This window comes from Plecotus auritus, assembly GCF_963455305.1.
Source record: "Plecotus auritus genome assembly, chromosome: 8".
NCBI classification, from domain to species: Eukaryota; Metazoa; Chordata; class Mammalia; order Chiroptera; family Vespertilionidae; genus Plecotus; species Plecotus auritus.
The window spans coordinates 10922065-10943871 of NC_137782.1; the positions used below are offsets into that span (position 1 = coordinate 10922065).

The following is a 21807-nucleotide window of genomic DNA, read 5'->3' on the forward strand; positions in this document are numbered from 1 at the left end:
GACTTAGACGAGGCTTCTCAAAGTACTTTTCACAGCAGCACAGGGTAGTGGACGAGCTCCCAGCTGGAGGGAGGCCTGAGTTCTGTCTCAGTTATACCTGCACCTGGAGCTGACAGCTTGAGGTCATGGCCAATCTCCAGTTGAGCCCTGAGTTCATTAGGGGGTATCGGCCTAGATCTCAGCGATGCATGATGCCAGGATGTGGCTAAAGGAGTGACGCCCACTCTTGGGGAAGGGGGACACTTTCAAAACATACCCCCACCGCCAAGATGTCAGCAAGGGAGCAAACTGAAAAGTAAACCCAGGACAAGGCTGGCACCCAAAGCTCATGTCTCAACGAGGGAAACACAGCATTGGCGCCCAGCTCCACGGAAACAACGGGGAGAAGGAGTGGGGTCACCTGGGAGTTGTTGACAGAGAAACGGGAGGGGTGGAGCTGTCCTTGGTGCTGACGCTTCCTGTGGGTTTTGACACGCGCAGTGAATAAGCCACATGCTTCACAGTACCCTTCAGCAATGAATACAGTGACCGTTTCTACAGCCATGGTTTACAGCAGCCCTGGGTGAAGCCTGTGGTGTGACATTTTTCAGCCAAAATGTTGTAACCTGTGAACTCCGCTTTCTACCAGTCTGGCTTTGCTTTAAGCACGTGTAGAGTGACTAGGCCAGTTGCACCTATAATTATTTTTTAAAAATATTGTTATTGATTTTTAGAGAAAGAGGAAGGGAGAGGGAGAGAGAGAGAAACATCGATGAGAGAGAAACATCGGCCGGCTGCCTCCTGCGCGCCCCCTACTGGGCATTGAGCCCCCAACCCAGGCACATGCCCTGACCGGGCATCAAGCTGGCAACCTTTTGGTGCACAGGATGATACCCAACCAACTGAGCCACACCGGCCAGCACACACCTGTAATTTTTTATAGTGAAGGTCAAGTTTCTGAGACCTTTATGAATATAAAGCTATATTTAAATACATTGTGTCTGAAAAAAATTAACACAAACATATGGATTCAGTCAGTAGCCTTGTAAATCAATTCGATTCAGTACATGTAGCATGCACTCGGTAACTATGTTAAATTAGCTGATGTTTATGACTTACCAAAGCGCCCATCTACATCTGAAAAACAGTATGCTACAAGTCACAGCTTTTGGCCTTCCGTGCCTTCGTTTTCTCAACTGTGAAATGGGACTGTGAGTCAGCCTTACTACATAGGGGTTTTCTGATGAGTGGGTGAGTTAATACATGAACTCACGTCATACAGTGCCTGCCCCACAGCAAGCACCCCACTGAGTGCTGGTACTGTGTGTGGAACGTGTGGCTTCTCATGTTGCATCCTGTCTTGTGATGGTTTTCCTCCCTCCCCGCCGGTTGGGAACCATGAGGCTCTTGTGTATAGCTTGTCGGGTTGAACACTGCGCAGGGTAGCTGTCTGTGGGCACAAGAGCGCTCCAGTCCAGCTCACACGCCGCTCACCTGCCCGGCAGCCCGGGTGCAGCGCTGCCCTGAGGAAGGGGCGTCTCAGCCGTGAGGTCCCATGGCGGGCGTGGCATTGAATGGGTCCAACAGCTGTTCTGCTCCTCGCTGCTTTCCGTGGAGCTTAATTCCTGGTGTCAGTGAGCATTGATTCCTGATGCCCAGCTTATTCATATTTCAGCCAGTAGCTCTGTTCTCCGTGGAGCGCCCGCACCACGAGCCGTGAGTGGTCATCAGGACTATTCGCTGAGTGTTTGGGGAGCCCCACTTCTCTCTCCACGTTGCCCGCTGACACTCGGCTCCTGCAGCACCCATTTGCCCATGTTCACACGGGTGCTCGACACTGGCCTGGGTCCTTGGTGCTCCCTCCACATGAGCTCAGCCAGCGTCCACGTCCCCGGCCCCCCACACCTGCACCAGGCCCATGGGGGTGAGTGCTTCTCACTGAGGGAGCACGTGACCCGTGGGGTGTGGCATGGACGGTTCCGCCAGGGCCTCGGTCTCTGAGTTGGAGCCCTGCAGGGCGAGCTGACAGGTGGTGAGGGGTCCTGGGGCCTCCTTGGGAGAGGGAGGGTAGGGGTCCTTTGTCTCAGAGCCAGAGATTAGGTTGCAGCTCTTTGTGGGCGCCAGCCCATGGGTGGGAGGGCAGGGTGACAGCAGGGAATCCTGCAGAGCGCGAAGGACCAGGAAGCAGCTTCCTGTTCCCGTAGCCTGAACACCAGGCTGCAGGTCTGTCCCGCGGGCGTGGACAGCCAACTGTGCCAGCTCAGCGCCGCCACTGCCCGGGACGCCCCCTGAGCACCGTGTTGGTGATTTCCGTTTCCCTCTCCCTCTCCCCGCCCCACAGAGAGTTTCGTCAGGGACTCGCCAGGAGGCACACAAGCATGCAGGAACTGGGAGGTTTCGTTCCACCGTGAACCATCCTTTTTATTTTTAACGCCTTCATGTATTTTCTGGCCAGATAACGCTGCTCTCCGCCTCTTCCCCCCTCTCCCTGTTTCTCCCTCAGAACAAAGAGTTCAAGACGCTGTCGGAGCAGCTGTCTGCGGCCGCCTCGGCCCACGCCATGGAGGTGGCGAAGCTGAGGAAGGAGCTGGCCCACTACCAGCAGAGCCCCGGCGGGGACGTGGGCCTGCGGCTGCAGGAGGAGGTCGAGAGCCTGCGGACCGAGCTGCAGAGGGCCCACTCCGAGCGCAAGATCCTGGAGGACGCCCACAGCCGGGAGAACGACGAGCTGCGGAAGGTAGGCGGCCCGAGGGGCGGCCCAAGGGGCTGGCCGCGCGCGTCCCCTCGAGGCGATGCTCCTTCACGCTGTGGGATGGCCTCTCGGGGCTGTCCTCATGCTGCATCCCTCTGTGCTCGACGTCAGGTGCCCTCAGTCCTGGTTGAGTTTCTGCCATGAGCCGAGGGGTGCACACGCTGGCTTGGGGGTCTCCGCGTCCACCCTGCGGCCTGAGTCCTCGCAGGCAGGAGAGACGTGCACAGGCCGTGGCTTTCTTCTCGGCCTTGCCTGTAGGGCTGACAGGCAGCCTCTGCACGCCCCTGTTCGTCCTGAGTCCTCGCCATCTGGGGAGCTTGCCTCGTCTAAGTGTTGATGGTTTCCGCCTGACTCGCCCACTCTGGTAGGGGTGCTCGTAGGTTTACGCTCTGCCCCTCGAGATAGATCTTCCCAGGATGGACCCCCACACCCGTCTCCAAAGTCAGGATACGAACACTCGCGTCTCCACTCCCAAGAGAGCTGTTCGGACCAGGGGTGCCCCGATTGCCACGGGAGGGCTCCCACGGACCCGGGACACCGCTCCTCTCTCCCACACTCGACGGTGTGGGACCGACGCACCACGAGGCCTGAAGTAAACTCCATCCTTTGGGGTGAAGTGCGTTGTGCTGGGACCACGGGACCACGGCCTGTCACCTGCCAACTACGGCGCCTGGCACTTGTTGTCTGTTGACCCTGAGGAACAGGTGGAGGTAACCCTTCCACGTGGATAAAAATAAGAAGGGGAGTCCGGGGCAGGAGAAGGCCAGGTTAGAGCTGGAGACTTGAGACTGGTGCCGCTGGGAGAGACAGAAAAGGAGGTTCCCTCAGGTGGGCAGTCAGAGAAGACACCCAGCAGATCCACAGCACGGGGTCTCCGGATTCCACCCCACAAAGAGCCCTAACTCAGCCCCCAGCCTCCTTCCCAGCTGCCCCCGGGCACTGTGACTGGATATAAAATATAAAAATATATTTTTAAAGGGGCTCAGCACACGATTTTTAAAAAATATATTTTTATTGATTTCAGAGAGGAATGGAGAGGGAGAGAGAGATAGAAACACAATATTGAGAGAGTCATTGACCAGCTGCCTCCTGCATGGCTCCTACTGGAGATCAAGCCTGTAACGTGGCGTGTGCCCTTGACCGGAACCCCTCAGTCCGCAGGCTGACACTATCCACTGAGCCAAACCAGCTAGGGCTCAGCACACTTTTAAACATCCACATCTCCATCCAGGGGAGCCTGCAGTTTATTACAAAAATCTCCCGGGCAGAGCAAAATGGAGAAATGGACACCCTGCTCCTCTCCTTTAAAGAAAGTGTTACTATTTCCTAGAAGTGCGTTGACCTAGGTCTTACAGACGGTGAGAGTCTGGAACTGGCAGGAAGAAGAAATTCGAGGACGCTGCGAGCGTGGGAACAGTTGATGCCGAGGCAGAACCCTCGAGGCACCTTCCCTGACCCCAAACGTGCAGGCCCCAAGCTGGTCCCAGGAGCACAAACGGGCATGAGATGATTCATGAAGTGCAATGTCCGCCTCTTTCCAGGAAGAGAAAAACGTGGAAGCAGAATGTATTCCTTCTCTGGGGCCTCCGGAGCCTCTTTATTCCTGCGGCTGGGAGTGTGAGGGGGCGGCTGGCATTTCCCCGTCCACCTTCGGGGCCTAGTCAGGGCTTAATGTTTATCAAAGGCACCGAGTCCGATCCTGGCAAACGCTGAGTAACCAGACGGCGGTTCCCCGGGCTTGTCCAGGGCCTGCTTCGCGCCGAGCGAGCCGACTGCCAGGGATGTTTGGAGTTGCTGTCAGCACATGTTGTGTGGGAACCGGCATCCGGGAACTTGGGGCTCCCCACCCCTGACCATCCTCATGGTCAGGCTGTGGCTCCCCTGCCGTGGGCTGCGGGAGGCCAGGGCCCCTGGGCCTGTCACTGTCTGCTGGGTGGTAGGTGCGCAGCATCTGGGGCGCAGTCACAACCGTGGCCTGTGAGCCTTTCCTGACGTCAGCATCCAGCCGTTTGTTCCTGGCTCCTTTGCATCTGGCTCTCTCTCCAGTGCAAACACCAAACTTGAAAAGAATTAAGTCAAGAGAAAACAAAAGCCCAGAGCTACATCTGTGTCCCCGAAGATGAGCTGGGAGAGGCAGGACGTTCGTTTCATTTCACTTCCCCGGGCGACGTTAGCCTGACAGTCACAGGTTTGCCCAGTGTTGGCTCTGGCGATCTGTCCCAAGTGACCTTTGAGGAGGAGGAGACTCCCAGGAATACTGCCTGCGAGAGTCAAGAGACACCCCCGCCCCCCATTTATCCTGCTGAGGGGAACGCTCCTGGTTCTTGTTAAGTGTCCTTTTCCGCCGCCTGCTTCCCTGACAACTCGCAAAAAGGGGGGCCGTTTGGCCGCACAAGTTTGTCGCCTGCCGTGTCTGCCAACAAACTCCCACGCCAGCCGGCTGGGAAGGCGGGGTGACCAGTGTCCGGGAGGTGTGACTGGGGAAGCATTGTCTGCCTCCCGGGACGGGACACGGAGCCGGAGCCGAGGACCGTCCCTCCTGCTGTCTGTCCGCTGGCCCAGGCTCTGGGCCCACCTCCAGAACTGCTCAGGCAGGAAGAACAGCAGCGCTCCCCATGCCACTCTGATGTATGGCTCAGAATAGCAAAGCCGAGCCCTTGGCCACCAGCCTCCGCACATCAAGCCTGGGAGGGAGGAGGGGGAAGAAATGAGGCTCAAACACACAAAGGACTCCAGGGGGACGTGCGCGGACCTGGATCTCCCGAGGGCGGTCTCGGCGGAGGTCCTGGACCACGGCGGCTGCAGGGAGGTTAGGTGATGCGCGGTGCATCGGGAGGCATGCAGCGTTCGGGTCCCACCCAGCGGTGAGGCATTGGCTCCGACTGGTCAGAGGATGTGTTCCATTTCCAAGGGACTTGACTGTCTTTGGGATGCCCGGGGGACAATGACGAGGATGGTGGGGACCTGGGCAGCCTTCTCAGGTGACACCTGCTTGGTGAGCTGTCTGCCTGCTCAGAGCGTGGTTAGGGGAGCAGAGTCCCAGTTCCGTGGTAGCGTCCTTCCCAGCCTGCTGTGACATCACCCCCGGCCCCGAGGTCAGCGAGGTCAGGGGGACAGCCTGTTCCTGGCCTCCTGACCTTAAGGCCCCGCTCCAGGCTCTATGTGGAAGGTACCCGCCACGTGGATGCTTCTGTCCCTGTTTTCAGTCTGACTTGGCTTGGGCATCGAGGAAGGGAAAATGCAAGCTATTCCGATGATTTGCCAAATGAATTTGAAGGTGCTCATGAAGCCATTGGGGGTGAACTGCTTCCAGTAATAGCGAATTAGATGCACCTAAGAATGATTTTCCTATGTAGTATGTGCCTCCTGAATGATTACAAAGATTTGCTTCTACTAGTATGTTTCCTTCAGATTTTTTTAGTTTTAACTCTTTAGGTCTTTGAAACATTTAAAGTTTATTTTTGTATGTGGTGAGAGGAAAGAGTTCGATTTCATTCTTTTGTATGTGAAAATCCAGTTGTCCCAGCCACATTTGTTGAAAAATTTTTTCTTTCCCTATTGACTTATAATGTGGGCTTTATTTCTGGATTTCAATTCTTGCCATTGATCCCTGTGTCTCTTCTGATGCTAGTATCACACTATCTTATTACTATAGTTTTGTAGTACGTTTTAGAATTGTAAGTATGAACTCTCTAGTTCTTTTTCAAGACTGTTTTGTCTATTCTGGATCTGTAGATATTCCGTATGATTACTCAGACCAGCTTGTCAGTTTTTGCAGCAAAGCCAACTGGGATCTTGCCAAGGGCCCCAGCAAGGCAGGGGAGCTCGGAGCAGACTTCACACGGGGTTTTGTGGGCACCGGGAGACCCTAAACCGTGATGAGCGGGACTGTCTTGTTTTAACCAGTTAACTGCCACGATATTTTGAATTTAACTTAAAAAGGTCCGCTGCTTGCGTCTATAGACGCTTATGGCGTACAGATGGTCAATGGAATTTGTCTTTCGTTGTACATTTTCCCCTTGAAAGGAAAGTGCCCGATTCCATTTTCTTACATCAAAAGAACATTTGAACTCGACCAGCTCAAAGTCAGACCCCACAAAAGGAGCCTCGCCTTTGCCAGCTTCACGGGGAAACACGTGTTCTGTGACCCTCTCTTTCAGCGCGTGGCAGACCTGGAGCAGGAAAACGCTCTCTTGAAAGATGAGAAAGAACAGCTTAACCACCAAATCCTGATCCAGTCGAAAGGTAAGGTCCAAAGAGCTCGCGTTTTCATGTTGAGCTTTCACTTCCTTCCCGCGGCGATTTTCCCGGGCGCCCAGCCAGCGTGGGTTCGTGGGTTCATCAGGGCTGCAGCGGGGAACTGGCCTCCGTCGACGGGAGGTGCAGGAGGAAGGCGATCCTTGCGCTCCTGCCGTGACGCTCGGTTTCACGTGGAGACACACGGGGAACGGACAGTGTAGTGCCTGGGACTGGAGTCAGAGAGGCCTGCCCTCAGAAGGACTCTGCCATCCCTCCTGCACGGCCGTGAGCAAGTGCAGTCCTCAGCCTCTCCGTCTGCAGAATGGACATCCAGGCGCAGAGCTCCGAGGCTCCGGGAGGCGGAGAGACTGCGCGTGAGCCGCTCACGCTGGTGATGGACACGCAGTGAGCACTCAGGGGCGAGCTGCTGCTGCTGTTAAATTCATCGTCAGCGTCACCGTTCTGCCGTGCTTTCTTCTACCAGCGGGTCATCTGTTTTCATTTGCTGAGGAGAGGGTTGTGGGTCACATCCAGTCTCAAGCACCCACCGGCCCTGGGCTGCTGTCAACCCCCACATCCTGCTTGGCCACAGAGGAGCAGTGGGGTCCCCAGCCCCAATTCTCGCCTGACTCAGTGTGGCCTCCAGCAGATCACTCTTCCCTCCTGCCCCTGCCGCCCCCCGAGTAATACATTTTGGTGGGAGAAAGGCCCCCCATGCTATCCTTTGGCCTCCCCTCCTCCCTAACCTTTGGCCTTGAATCTCCCTGAACTCCAAGAACGAGAAAGACCCGGAATAGGGGAGGAACCAGGAACAAAGCCTAGGTTCTTGCCGGTATGCTCCAGCCAGGGAGCTGTCCATGTGCCGCCTGGTCTGCCCCCACGCCCCACGGGCAGGGTCGGCTTTTTCCCCCCGTGAAAGTGGAAGCCACTAGAGCAGCCGTGGTCGGCAAACTGCAGCTCGCGAGCCACATGCGGCTCTTTGGCCCCTTGAGTGTGGCTCTTCCACAAAATACCACGGCCTGGGCGAGTCTATTTTGAAGAAGTGGCGTTAGAAGAAGTTTAAGTTTAAAAAATTTGGCTCTCAAAGAAATTTCAATCGTTGTACTGTTGGTATTTGGCTCTGTTGGCTAATGCGTTTGCCGACCACTGCACTAGAGCAAGCTTTCCCGGGCTGGGAGGCAGGTGAGGGGGCTGGGTCAGCTTACTGTGTCTGGGCCAGGGGCTGGCGTGGGCAGCCTTTGACAAGAGACTAACCGGAAAGCATGAGTCAGAACACGTGTGGGATGTTCTGAAGGGTGCGTGTCTTGCTTCCAGATGACTTGGCCCGCGGCTCCGCCCAGGAGAGCCTGCTGATGAAGAGGGAGCTGGAGGAGGAGCGGTCCCGGTACCAGAACCTCGTGAAGGAGTACTCCCGGTTGGAGCAGAGATACGACAACCTCCGGGACGAGATGACCATCATAAAGGCGAGGAGGGCGGGCGGTCCTGCTGCCCCTCCGGCTTCCCCGCCTGGTCTCGGCAGCTCCAGCCCCGGGCAGCGTCTGACACGCGAGGCTCGGGCATCTGTGTGGTGTCCGTGTCCCGGCCTTTCCTGCGAGGTGTCACAGAGGGAGAGCGGGGCCGCTGTCACGCCCAGGATGGGGCCTTTCCCCGCTCTGGGATCTCACCGAGATCTCAGTTAGGACTGTCAGGGATGTGTTCTCTTTCGTTTCCTGTTTGGGGAGCATCCCGTGTTGCCTTAGTAACGGCACGGGGAGTTCTGATCGGGGGTGCAGTTGTGCGCACACCGCAAGCTCCCGGCGTCTGGTCATTTCCCCTAGTGGTTGACGAAATGCTATCCACGTGGAAATGTCATATTTCACGACTTGCCATTTTTTCACCACCTACAAACATTCCCTCCAGAAGGGCACATTCAAACAAGACTGAATAGTTAATTGCGTAGAAACCATGAAGAGAAGCTGAATAGGAATATCGAAATGTGAAATGTTGCTACCAACATCAGTTTCCACTCTCAAAGCCAAATCAGATGCAGGGGGAAAGGCGTGTTTCAATGAACAGTATAGACGGTAGCCTCTATTCCTAATAAGATTACGGTTTTCACAAACCGGCTGGTGGAGGCAGGTTGAAGTGGGGCCTGAGGGCAGGTTTGGGAGCGGGATCCCGGGACAGGACTGTGCGCTTTCCGGCAGGACTGGGGGCAAGGGTGACCGCCCGGAGAGACGGCCTGTGTGGGGTTGTGTTTCGTTAAGAGACCAGGGAACCCAGCCCTCACCAGCGAGGCAGAGTCCACCTCCAGAGCCTCCTTTCGTTGAAAGTCATAGTTCTTAGCACATCAGCTCATTTTCACTCTTCACATTTGTCTCCTTAAACAGCAAACCCCAGGCCACAAGCGGAACCCGTCCAACCAAAGCAGCTTAGAATCGGACTCCAATTACCCCTCCATCTCCACGTCGGAGGTGGGAGACACGGAGGACGCCCTGCAGCAGGTGGAGGTGAGTGCGGCAGGCCTTCGCCCCGTGCCCAGGCCGGGGAGCCCCTCCGAGGTTTACTGTCTTCGGTTGGTGGCGACCAGAGTCCCAGGGGGCTCATTCCCGACAGCAGCCCCACAGACAATACTCTGGAGTGAGCAGGCGCCGTGCGAAACGATGCATTGCTGTTCGTCTGTTGGACGCACTGCTCTTCGCCTCGCCGGCCCTCCAGAAAGGAAGGAAGGAGGTAGGGCCCGGTGCCTCTTGCAAAGCCGAGGAGCGATTGCGGAGACGGGAAGTGACACAAGAAGGAACAGCTAAGCCAGTAGAGAGGATGTAATTTATTGTCCCCACTCAGTATCCCAGTGCACCAGTAGCGTCATAAATGCGCAAGAACATTTTCCTCCGTGACTCAGAAGCTGGGTAAAACTCAGAGGACAAGTACTTGCTGAGCGGCTGTATTTTTGTCAGGAACGGCCTCTTAGTATTGCTACATAATGTACACACCGTGGATTTAACAGTCGGTGTGTAATTTTGTCAAAGGTACAAAGACACAGTTTTTCCTCTGGCATTTGAAAAGGAGAAAACCACAAGTGTATGAGCCGTAGGGAGTATGTGAAGATGGATGTAGAGGAGGGGTGGTTATAGCAGCGTGTGAGTGTGTGTGTGTGTGTGTGTGTGTGTGTGGAGCACGCCTGTGCGGGGCGTTGCTGGCAGGTGCTGGGGAAACGGCGGTGACCGAGTGCAGAAGGTCCCGGGAGCATGGAGTTCGTCTGATGGGGATTAGATGGTAATGAGTTGAGGGAGGAAGTCTGTGATATAATTGCAGGCACAACAGTGCCGTCAGGAAAAATAAAGGATACGAGAGTGAGTGGTGGAGTAAAGAATAGGAGAGCCCGGCCAGCGTGGCTCAGGGGTTGAGTGTCGACCTATGAACCAGGTCACAGTTTGATTCCCGGTCAGGGCACATGCCCAGATTGCAGGCTCAATTGCCAGTGGGGGGCGTGCAGGAGGCAGCCAATCGATGATTCTCTCTCTCCCTCTCCTGTCCTCTCTGAAATCAATAAAAATTCTTTAAAAATGATTTAAAATAAAAAAGGATAGAAGGATAGAAAAGGAGGGCCTTGGGATAAAAGTGCAGTTTGATGCTTACCATATGCACTTAGTAGGCATTTTATAAACGCTGGCTTAAGGCCTTGGTTTTGCCACTGCACTCTCAGTCAGCCTGGACTCCAAATGCACCACCCATGGGGGTGTGTGTGTGTGTGTGTGTGTGTGGCCATCTCGTGCAGACTGGAGCACTTCCGTGTGGGTTTATGGCCAGAGCTAAGCCCTCATTAAATGCTGGGCGAACCAAATTATATTGTCACATATGTCCATACGTGTGCTTAAAAGATCCACATGGATAGGCTCATCCAGGTACACACCCACATGTGACAGAGCTCAGGAGGGCAACCCGGGCGTGGATCTAAGAGGAGATGTGGGGACTGGAGCTGCGAGAGCTGCAGGGGCAGTGGGTCCAGTAGGGTGCCTGCTGGCGGGTCCAGGCGCGGGCGTGGGGGTGGCAGTGCGCTTGCTGCGATTGGTAACCACACAGGTTCCTCATCAGGAAGCAAGCGTACGTCCCGAGGTTTACAGTTCCTCTGGGATGAGACTATTTTCCAGAAGGGAGCTCTTTTAACTTCCAAATGAAATGGCTGTGTCTTCATCCATTTGTTCTTGCGATATATGATCAGTCGTCTTGCGCGGCTCACACAGGAGGAATACAAATGGCTGAGACTCAGATGTTACCCAGACAGAAATGCGCCTGGAGCACAGTGTTCACAGGAGAAGTGATGGCCGGAGGGCGCTGGCTTTGTGCCCGAGGCGTGGGTTGAAGTTTGGGAGGAGAGGGGACAGCTGAGGCAGCGGGAGGCGGTGAGGTGCTGCGTGTCCCCTGGGGCCCTTATCCTGTTAAGGCCTCCTCTTCCCTGCCCCGTCCTCCTCTGAAGGAAATCGGCCTGGAGAAGGCGGCCCTGGACATGACTGTCTTCCTGAAGCTGCAGAAGCGCGTGCGGGAGCTGGAGCAGGAGCGGAGGAAGCTGCAGGCGCAGCTGGAGAGGAGAGAGCAGCAGGACGGCAGGAAAGTCCAGGTGCGGAGGCGGCCGCAGAGCTCGCTCCCCCAGGGTTCCATTGGCGAGGCCAGCGGGGAGCCCGTGGCATCATCACCCACTTGGGAAAACCTTGTTGGAAGCCTTAGTGTCCCCAGACATGCCACTCACTGCAAAGCAAGGCCCTGCTGGGCACCTGAATGAATATTTGAAATGTTCATTAAGTGAGAGGAGATGGAGATGTGAGAGGAAGCCCCAGCCATGGAGGAATTTGTAAGCTAGTTCGGGAGGACCGGATACAGCAGGGGGATAGAGGAACATTGTCATGCTGAAGTAAATGCGGGGGTGGGTACAGATGGGTGCTGAGGGTGCCATGGAGGAGAGCCATCTGCTCTTGCTGGGGAGGGATAGGGACCACCGCTAAGGGATGCAAGGCCGTTTCCAACACGGGTCCTATCCTTAGCTGACCTCACAGCGGGTTTCTCAAAGGCCCCTGGTCTGTTCGCAGGCCCAAATTACCCATTGTGGGGTTCCACCGCTCCCCTGCAGCCCCACCTCCCCCTGCTCCCCCCATTACAGAGTCTCCTTCTGCCACACCTGACTTCCCTTTCTGATCGGATGTGTCACCGATGCTATTAAACTCCTGGGGTCTCCTGGGCCGTAAGCGGGGAGGCAAATCTTGCTTGATGGATTTAAATGTCTCAGGTGGGTTGGATTCCGAATGACAAGGGAGAAGATTAGGTTTATAAATGACTCGTTCAGTTAGAAGCGAGGCTGCCCTGACAGGTGAGCGCAGATCAGATATATTTAAAACTGCACAGGCGACAGCGGACGGTGCCTGGCACGCAGGTTTCCGGCCCACCCGGCTGCCCCGAAGGACTCGCTCCCCCCGTCCCCACCACAGAAAGGCTAACCACTCGAAATCCTGGCTTTAGAGCTTTTGTTTGTCTGGATATCAAATAGAAAAGGGTATCTTTGACCCAGCAAGAGTTGGAGCTGTAGGTGTGGCCCACAGCCCTGTGGATGCACCGAGGGTCTCTCTTCATGGGAACAGCCTTGTCTCCCACGGGGCTTAGTAAGGGGGGGTGAGTGATGGATCCCTCTGCAGCGCCTGAGACCAGGCTTTCCTGAGGGTCTTCATTCTGGAGAGAGATGGCCGGGTCTCAGCTACAGAGGGAGCCCAGCCTTTGCAGAAGGGATGCCGGGACGTCTAGGACGTACCTCAGTGTGGGAGTGACCGCGCCGAGGAGGGGCCTCGGCGACAGCCAGCCAGGCTGTCCCCTTCCCATCAGCCCGGCTCCCTTTCCCAGGCCTGGCAGTCACCTGGGCACTGGCTGAGCTCCGGGTGGTGGTGGTGGGGGGTGCCGCCTGCTACCCTGTCTGCTGTGGTGGCATGAGGAAGGGGGCTTCTCCCCAAGGGCTCAGAGATGTAACTGGGAAGACAGAATACACAGTGCACACACGCCCCCCTTCACCTGAGTAGCTCAGGTTTTACCTCATTAACAAGTACATCGTTATGATTCATTAATTAACCTCTTAAACAAGGCTGTCGAAATAAAGCACCACAACAGAAACTTCCTGTCTTGTGTTCCGGAGGCCGGAGGTCAGGAATGAAGGTGTCCGCAGGGCCACGTTCCCTGGAGGCTTCAGGGAGCCTGTCCTGGGCTCTGTCTGAGCTGCAGCAGCGTGTCCCTGGCGTCCTGGCCTGTGTCTGTCTTCCCTTCCTTTAAGGACAGCCCTAGTAGATGAGGCCCATCCTAATGCCTGCATCTTAACTTGGTAACGTCTGCCAAGACCTGGTTTCCAGATTAGGTGACATTCACAGACACCAGGGGTTGGGATTTCATCCTACCTGTTGAGGGGACTGAACCCCTAACCGAGTGTTACACATACTCAAGTGCCTGTGAGCATCGTGTGAATAAAGTTGGGGGGCGGGGAGAGATGCTTATGGAGCGCCTCATGGTGGCCCGAAGTCGCGAGCTGCGTGTGGCAGGTGGGAAGGAAGCACACGTGTGCCGGGGAAACAGCAGTTTGACCACAGCTGGGCATCTGTGCTCACCTTTCTGCCTCTCTGTCCGGGCAGGTGGAGCCACCAAAGAACGACATCGACTTGGACCAGGACGCAGATCTAGCCTACAATACGCTGAAGGTGAGGCTCGGACTCCCGCCCGGGGAGGTTGCCATAAGGCTGCTAGTAAGCGGGGCCATAGGCACACCATGTCCTCAAAATGAAGGGAATTTTGTTTTTACTACGAGGAGCTATCCTATATGTCAACAGGAAACGGTTCCCTCCTCCTGACACGAAACGTGGGGTTTTCCACACTAAGCAATTGTCCGCTTCTCTGTGGACGCCCAGGTGTCCGCCACTGAACGCAGCTCTGGCACTAACTACCTGAGTCGGCACAGATCCCAGGCTAGGGGCTCAGTCCCACAAGACTGTCCCCACTTCAGACGCCATCACATATGTGGCTCCTAGGTTACCCATGCTCCCGTCCAGCTTGCCTACAAATCAGAGGTTCCCACCCACCCAGACCCTGCAGTTCAGTCATTTGTGAGAACAGCTCACAGAACTCAGGAAAGCCCTTTGCTGGTTTCGTATAAAAGACTAGAGGCCCGATGCATGAAAATTCATGCACTGAAGCCGGGGGTCCCTCAGCCCGGCCTGCCCCCTCTCACAGTCCAGGAGCCCTCAGGGGCGGGAGGTGACCCGGCCATCAGGGGAAGGCGACGCCCCCATCACACCTCTGCTGCTGCCACTTTCGGCAGCGCAAGCCTGGGCCGGCCCTGGTTACCTGAGTCTCAGGTGGCCCTGGGTGGCTGGGCAGCCGCCATCTGAGGCTTGCCTGCACCTCGGGCGTGCACTGGGCAGCCGACATCTGAGGCTTGCCTGCACCTCGGGCCGGCCCTGGGCAGCTGGGGGCTGAGAGGACTGGGGGAATCTGGAGGCAGGTGCACAGAGTGGCCGGGCTGAGGGGACTGGGTGCCGCCATCTTTTGTGATGGCGTGATGGTCAATTTGCATATTCCCTCTTTATTAGATAGGATGCTGTGGCCAATGGAAGGGGGCAGAGGACAGGGTATGAGGGGAAGATGGGGAGCCTGCACGGCCTCTGCAGGCCCAGCACTGCCAGTACCTCGTGTGCTCACGGCCCCAAGCTCTCCACCCCATCGTTTAAGGTTTACGTGGTGGTTCCATCATATAGGCCGGATTGATCACTTTATTGGTATTTAATGCAATCTCCAGGCCCTCCCCTCCCTTTCTGGAGGTCAGTGGGTGGGGCTTTCTAATCACAAGGTTGGCTCCTCTGGCAGCCAATCCCCATCCTCTGAGAGTCACCTCATTAGCATAAACTCAGGATGTTACAAAAGAATTTTAGAGGCTCTGTGCCAGGAACTGGGACCAGAGACTAAATACGCATTTCTTATGTCACATGTCTTACCTGCCTGATTTGGTTTCAGTTCAAATATAATGTGGCCAGTTGGATAAAACCACTTTGAACAATCCATCAGGATTTGCAGGGAGAGATGTGAGGCAGGGATCCCGCAGTGTGTCCAGTGCTGGCCGGGGGGAGGTGGGGAGGTGGAGGGAGGGAGGCCAGAGGCCAAGGGGACAGGGTCCTGCGTTCCTGCTGAGATGGGGGAGTGGCCCCCTGCAGGGAGGCGTGTGCAGAAAGGGGCGTCAGAGCTGCCCCACTCCCGTCCCCATCCCCTGAGCCTCACAATTGGGAATTTACCCGTTCTCCCAGGTCAGTTAGTGTGATGGGACCACACTTAACTCTGGGGACAGCTGCGTTGCCCAGAACAGCCCGAACCACGCCCTGACCCTGACCAAGCTGCTCTTAGTTTCTCAGGAGGGTGGGCAGGTTGGGTGAGGAAGGCAGAGGGGGGACCCGCGTGGGGAGAGTGCTGTGGGCTCAGGAGTGACGGAGCGTGTCGCTCGGCCGTCTTCCAGAGGCAGGAGCTGGAGTCAGAAAACAAGAAGCTGAAGAATGACCTGAACGAGCTGAGGAAGGCCGTGGCCGACCAGGCCACCCAGAACAACGCCGCCCACGGCTCCCCCCACGGCTCCCCCGACGGCTACGGCCTCCTGCTGAACCAGCTCCGGCTGGCCCACGAGGAGCTCGAGGTCCGCAAGGAGGAGGTGCTCATCCTGAGGACCCAGATCGTCAGTGCCGACCAGCGCCGCCTGGCGGGCAAGAGCGCGGTAACAGCAGGGCGGCCTCGGTGGGCGTGTTGGGCGTGTTGGGACGACAGGAGGTGACACGAGGGTCTTAAACCTACACGAGCAGAGTCTTCCGTGCTAGGGTCTCCTCTGACGGCAGCGCCAGGGGCTTGCTGCCCTCCCAGCGTGACCTTTCATGGGAGACTTTGCTGGAAGTTTCTAGAATCCTCAAAAATTTTCTCAATGCGAGCATATTCAGAAGGAACTGGACCCAGAAGGAGAGACAAGGGCCCCAGCTGAGCGCCGCCACACCCCCGCCCCCCGCCCCGCCCCGGCCTGGTGTTTCACCTCGTGCTGTGCCCTTGCTCTTTACTTAGATTTTGAGGTGAAAGTCTTTGTTCTTTCTTGGGCCTCAGGGTGGCATTTATTCCTCATGTTTTCAGCATCTGGAACAGATTGTGGAGCGGAGGGAGGGGCGGAGGCCACCAGGTCAGGCTGGGTCGCTTCGGAGCCTGGAGGATGGGGTGGGGTAGGGTGGCAGGAATGAGTGTGGAGGATTCAAAGCAGACAGATCTGGGTCTCGTCCTCTGGATCTGGGGTGCTTTCTCCTCCGGGGACAGTCCTGGCATCTTACCCCACACCCCGCCCTCCTGTGCCTTTCACAGCCAGGCCTTGCCATTCTTCCACCAGGACCTACAGTCACGTCCCTGCCCAGGCCAACTGCTGGGATCTGAGGTGGTCCTGGGCCCGTGCCACTTCCCAAAGATTCGCTTTATCCTCCTGTCTGGGTAGAAAGTCACTCCTTTTTTTTTTTTTTTTTCAATTACAGTTGACATTGGGTGTTGTTTCGCATTAGTTTCAGGTGTACAGCATGGTGGTTAGAAAATTGTATAATTCAGGAAGTGATCCCCCGACGATTCTAGGACTCACCTGCACCAAAGTCATCACATTATTATTGACTCTGTTCCCTGTGCTGCACTTCACTTCCTGTGACTGTCCTCTGACCACCAATTTGTACTTCTTAATCCCACGCCTTTTCACCCGGTCCCCCACCACCCTCCTAGCTGGCCTCCCCCAGTTTGCTGTCTGCATCTCTGAGTCTGTTTCTGTTTAGTTTATTTCAACAGAGATGTGATTCCTTTCCCTTCAGGAGGGAGAGGTAAAGGAAGGTGAACCTCGCAGAGCTAAAGCTTAGTCAATATTTTGGGCGACGACATGAAAGGAGACCAGGAGAAAAAAGAGCACAGGCAATGTTTATTGTGCTCTTTAGATTCCACAGATACGTGAAATTATATGGAATTTCTCCTTCTCTGTCTGACTTATTTCACTCAGCATAACACCCTCTTGGGCCATCCACGTTGTCACAAATTGTAAGATTTCATTCTTGTTCATGGCCAGCATGCCACCGTGTACAGACACCACCTGTCCGTTATCCACTTGTCTAGTGGTAGGCACTTGGCTGCTTCCAGGCCGTGGCTGTGGTAAACGACGCTGCAGGGAACGGAGGGGTGCATGTCTTTTTGGATTAGTGTTTGGAATTTCTCCAGGGATGTGAAGTCATTTCGTGACAGCTGTTTGTATAACCAGTTATTCCTTTATTTCACCTGGGACCTCTAGGAGCCGAACATCAATGCCAGGACCAGTTGGCCCAACAGTGAAAAGCACGTGGATCAGGAAGACGCCATCGAGGCCTATCACGGGGTCTGCCAGACGAACAGGTAGGTCCCGCCTCGCGGTCTGTACCTGAGGCGGCGCTGGCAAAGGGGTCCTGCCCAACCTAATCTGCGACAGCTGCTCCTTGTGCACTGACTGTGCGCTCCTGACTGTGCGCTCCTGACTGTGCGCTCCACGCGGGGTCTTCTCTGTTCTGGGAGATGAATGAGGAGGAGCAGGCAGTGAGCCATGACCCTAGGAAGCCCGCTGCGGCTTCGGCGGGACTCCAGCGGCACCTGGAGCGGCAGGACCCAGGTCCCTGCAAGCGCTCGGGAAGGGAGCTTCCTGGAGGTGAGGAGAGGGAAGAGTGGCTTTTCTCACTGAGAGGGAAGTTGGCCCACGTGGCCCATGAAGCAGGAGGCGGGGCCCGCCCAGCTCTTGGCTGCAATACCATCCCTAGTCCCAAGCCAGGCCCTACAGAGGTTGGGCCGGAGAATTTGACTGCTACCATGTCGGCTAGAAGGAGACTGCCCTGGGTTTTAGTTACCAACCACCTCTGAGCCTTCCTCAAGGATGAGCCACCAGGCAAGAGAGAGTGACTGTCTGCAGGAGCAGCAGGGCCCGGGATGTAGGACCGAGCAGAGCTCTGGGCTGGGGCGGAGCACTGGGGAATGTGTAACCAGTCGCTTACTGCCTAGTAAATGCTTCCTGGCCGCTCGGTGCCTCGGTGTCCTCACCTGCGAATTGGGGGCCATCATAGCCGCGTGCTTCAGATGGTGATGGAGATTAGGCGAGTTAGAAGCACTTACTGCACGTGTTGAGCATGAAAGAAAAGTGCGTGTTGTTGTCCCCCCTATCACCACCTGTGCCTCCTGTGCCTCTGTGGGCACTGGGGTCTGGCCTTTGCCGCGGCTGCCTTTCTCTCCCAGCCTCAACCTGCAGAATGTGGAGCAACCCCTAAGCATTTGTTCGGGATTGCTGAGAACGGCACGCACTTCCACGAAACGCCAGTAGGTGGCGCTCGAGAACAACGTGCAGTTTGCAGGAATGCACAGAGTCGCTGACTCTGGTCTGATTTCCAGAGCTTTCTATCTCACCCCTTTCTGCAAAGGGGAAACTGAGGCCCGGGAGGGTTGAGCGACCTGTAACCGAGTTAAGGGAGAATCCAGGAGGCCTGACTTCCAGGCTGGCCTGCCTCCAGCCCACTGTGTAGGTAACTGGAAGGCCCCAGGAGGAAATTAAATTTATTTCGACAAAGATGTAATTCTTTTCCCTTCAGGAGGGAGAGAAGAAAAGGCAGGTGAACCTTGCAGTGCTAAAGCTAGTCAAGATTTAGTCATTTTACATGGTCTTGGGCGACGACACGAAATGAGACGAAGAGGAAAAAGAGCACAGGGGAGTGTGCGCCTCTTTCTGATCGTGGGATCCATCACTGTTATCGGCTCCTCTTTCTTCACCCAAATGACTGTCAAGGGTCTGGTCCCAAGGAAAGGTTTCCAGGAGCCGCTTGATACCCTGGACTTGTCTTCCCTTGCAGCAGTAATGATGGTGATAACATAAAAAAGCTTTTCTAACATCTTAAAAATCACTCATTCTCAGGGAGCGATAGGGAACCAAGAGCCAGGCTGAGAAACTGGCGAGCACAGAAGGGGGCGCTGGCCCTGAGAGTGACCCCGCTGGCCCTGAGTGTGCCTCTCTTCCGTTTGATGAATCCCGGCAGGGAGGGGCCGTCAGGCTGGGCAGGAGGACGCGGACTGGTCCCTGGAGCCCAGCTGGCGCGGACATCTCGTCACCGTGAGGGCTGCCCTGAGCACACAGAGTCACTTTTCCTCTCCTACTGCCTTCCTGTAATGGAGGGTGTTCTGGTTTAAACCTAAATGGTATTGTGTGGGGGTGATGGGGAAGAGGGGTTGGGAAGGGCTTAAACATACACTGAGTTTTGCTTACATTTCTAGAGGGATTCGGAATGCCCCCATACCCAATCACAGCCTCTCTAAAGAGCCCCTGGTCCCCAAGTTCAAAACTTTTTTCACTTGGTAACTTGCACAGGGTGTCTGTGGCCTCTTCGGGAACGGGGCTTAGCACAGGGGGCGTATACCATGAATATTTGTTGATGGATTAACAGCACTTAACATTTAGCAAATTCCTGAGCTGAGTTGTCTGGGGTCTTCCTTCTCCTACCACCAGGTGGCGCTCCCTCCTCGGCCTTTGCCCCTGGCGGGTGGGAGGGGGAGGGAGCGCTCCTTGGAGGATTTGGTTCTCTTTCATCTGGGAACAAAGGGTGGATGGGAGTCGGTTGACTGGTTTTTAATTTCCCGTGTGCCTGGCTTCCTGAGCGCCGCGGGGTGACGGGGCCGCCCCGGGGCTGCACGGGGGCTGCATCTCTGCGCATAATACCTAGCTTGTTACAGAAGGAAGAACTCTGTCTCCCGCTGAGGCTGGTGGCGGGAGATTAGAGCCAGCTCCTCTGGGTAGCCGGCCGCACACATGCCTCTCGCTGGAAAGCGTTAGGGCTGGAGCGGCTGCTGTCATGGGAATGGCAGGGGTGGGGGTGTGGAGGGCCAGCCAGCGTGCGGCAGGGAAGGCGCTTTAGACCAGGGTCCGGACACCACCCGGTCTAGCGCAGGGTCAGGCAAGCCCTCTGCGTGTTGGAGTGAGGGCGCCCTAGGGCCCTTCGGCACGGGCTACTCAGAGGCCCCGCCCAGTTACCTGGAAGCGGCAGTGCCTGCGCAGGGAGCCACAGGGAACCAAGAGCCTGCTGAGCTGTCGGCTCCTCTTCAGTGGCCCAGGTCACCGCTGGGTTTGCAGGGATGAAGGGCACACACAGGCAGCTGGCACAGGAGGGGCCAGCAGAAAGCCTCAAGCAAAGGCAGTGTCTGGGGGATGGGCAGTGAGGGCTCTGGACATCTGTGGGCGGGAGTCCTGGGTAGGAGGGGTGCCCGGGTAAGCCTGTTGGCAGCCACCCCCCACGGCCGACCGGAGAGAAAACAAGCCGTGACAGTGAGCGGCAGGACCGGGACAGAGGCCTTCAAGTGCCCCTAGAGCTGTGCTCGGCCGCACCTCCTTCCTCCTGCCAGGCAGGCTTCTCAGAGGGCCTGGGGCTGACGTGAGCAGCCTGGGAGCCCTGCAGGCTGGCCCTTCCCCAGGAGGCTGAGCCACGGGAGACGGAACGGTAGCTACACCCCCTGGATGGCGCGCACGGCCTGCCGGGCAGCACAGAGGCTGACCACAGCCAAGACGCTCCCGGGATGGCTGCCTTTCCCCGGGAGCTAGGAAGGGCTGGCTGATCTTTCACAGGCAGTGTGGCTGCAGCTCCCGCCAGGAAAGCTGGGCTCCACCCAGCAGGAGGTTCCCCCCCCCGGGAGCAGAGGCCCTGGGAACAGGGGGCGGAGGGGCAGAATCCTGAGGGGTCTGCCCGCAAGCCCCACCCAGCCCGCTGGCCTCTGAACCGCCCAGCCCGCTGGCCTTTGGCCATCGCCCGTGTGCCAGGCTGTCCGCGGTGCAGAGGAACATGGTGGAGGTGCATGTGACATGTGCCTGACGCCAGACACTGCCTGCTGGCATCGGGCCCACGCTGGGCAGGGCAGTGGGAGAGGGCACAAGAATTTGCAAGTGAAATAACCCGGACTGCCCTAACCGGTTTGGCTCAGTGGATAGAGCGTCGGCCTGTGGACTCAAGGGTCCCAGGTTCGATTCCGGTCAAAGGCATGTACCTTGGTTGCGGGCACATCCCTAGTAAGAGGTGTGCAGGAGGCAGCTGATCGATGTTTCTCTCTCGTCGATGTTTCTGACTCTCTATCCCTCTCCCTTCCTCTCTGTAAAAACCAATAAAATATATTTTTAAAAAAAGAAAGAAAGAAAGAGAGAAAGAAAGAAAGAAAGAAAGAAAGAAAGAAAGAAAGAAAGAAAGAAAGAAAGAACCCGGACTAACACCCCCCAGTCCCAAGGTCCAGGGGAAAAGCTCAGTTCTCATCACAAGTCTTTATTAGCTGCTGCTTTTTGCAAGACTGCAGCGAGGGCTGAGGTTGAGATGAGTTAATCTTTTTGCCCTTCAGCAGTGACAGAGGAGATGCCATTGGAAAGCAGGCGGGTATGCAGGCTCCTTGCTTCCCCTGGCCCGCCGTGTGCCCAGGTGCTGCCCTGTGCTCCGCTCAGTGCCCGCAGGTCCCAGGGCGCTCGGGCCTCCCCCCCCCCTTCTTTGCATCTCTGGTCCTCCCTTCCTGCTCCCGAAGACTCCCTCTAAAAGGGCAAAGGACACTGCGTGAGAACTTGTAAGGCCCACCCAGCCCGAGCCCCTGTCGGTCACAGAATACCCCCACCAGTGCCCCCACTGCTCGCTCCTCGGCCACGGCTCTTCCCTTCCGTGTGGACTAGTGAGTCCCACAGGAGACTTGAGGGAGAGATGGCCCTTTGCGGGCGCCCACGCGCTGCAGACAGCAGGGGAAGGACAGGAGCCCCAACTTTGTGA

The 21807-nt window shown here is 56.5% G+C and overlaps 1 protein-coding gene across 2 annotated transcripts in view; it reads left to right on the top strand.

The window, feature by feature from the left end:
* MYO5B (myosin VB) overlaps nt 1–21807 on the top strand; it is a 223144-nt gene that overhangs the window by 177349 nt on the left and 23988 nt on the right. For both annotated transcript variants that reach the window (XM_080684268.1, XM_080684267.1), the window contains exons 22-29: nt 2483–2716; nt 6892–6976; nt 8285–8433; nt 9340–9459; nt 11427–11567; nt 13609–13674; nt 15477–15728; nt 17304–17404. In XM_080684268.1, coding sequence (XP_080540394.1) covers nt 2483–2716; nt 6892–6976; nt 8285–8433; nt 9340–9459; nt 11427–11567; nt 13609–13674; nt 15477–15728; nt 17304–17404 — 1148 coding nt within the window. The remainder of the gene's footprint in view (nt 1–2482; nt 2717–6891; nt 6977–8284; nt 8434–9339; nt 9460–11426; nt 11568–13608; nt 13675–15476; nt 15729–17303; nt 17405–21807) is intronic.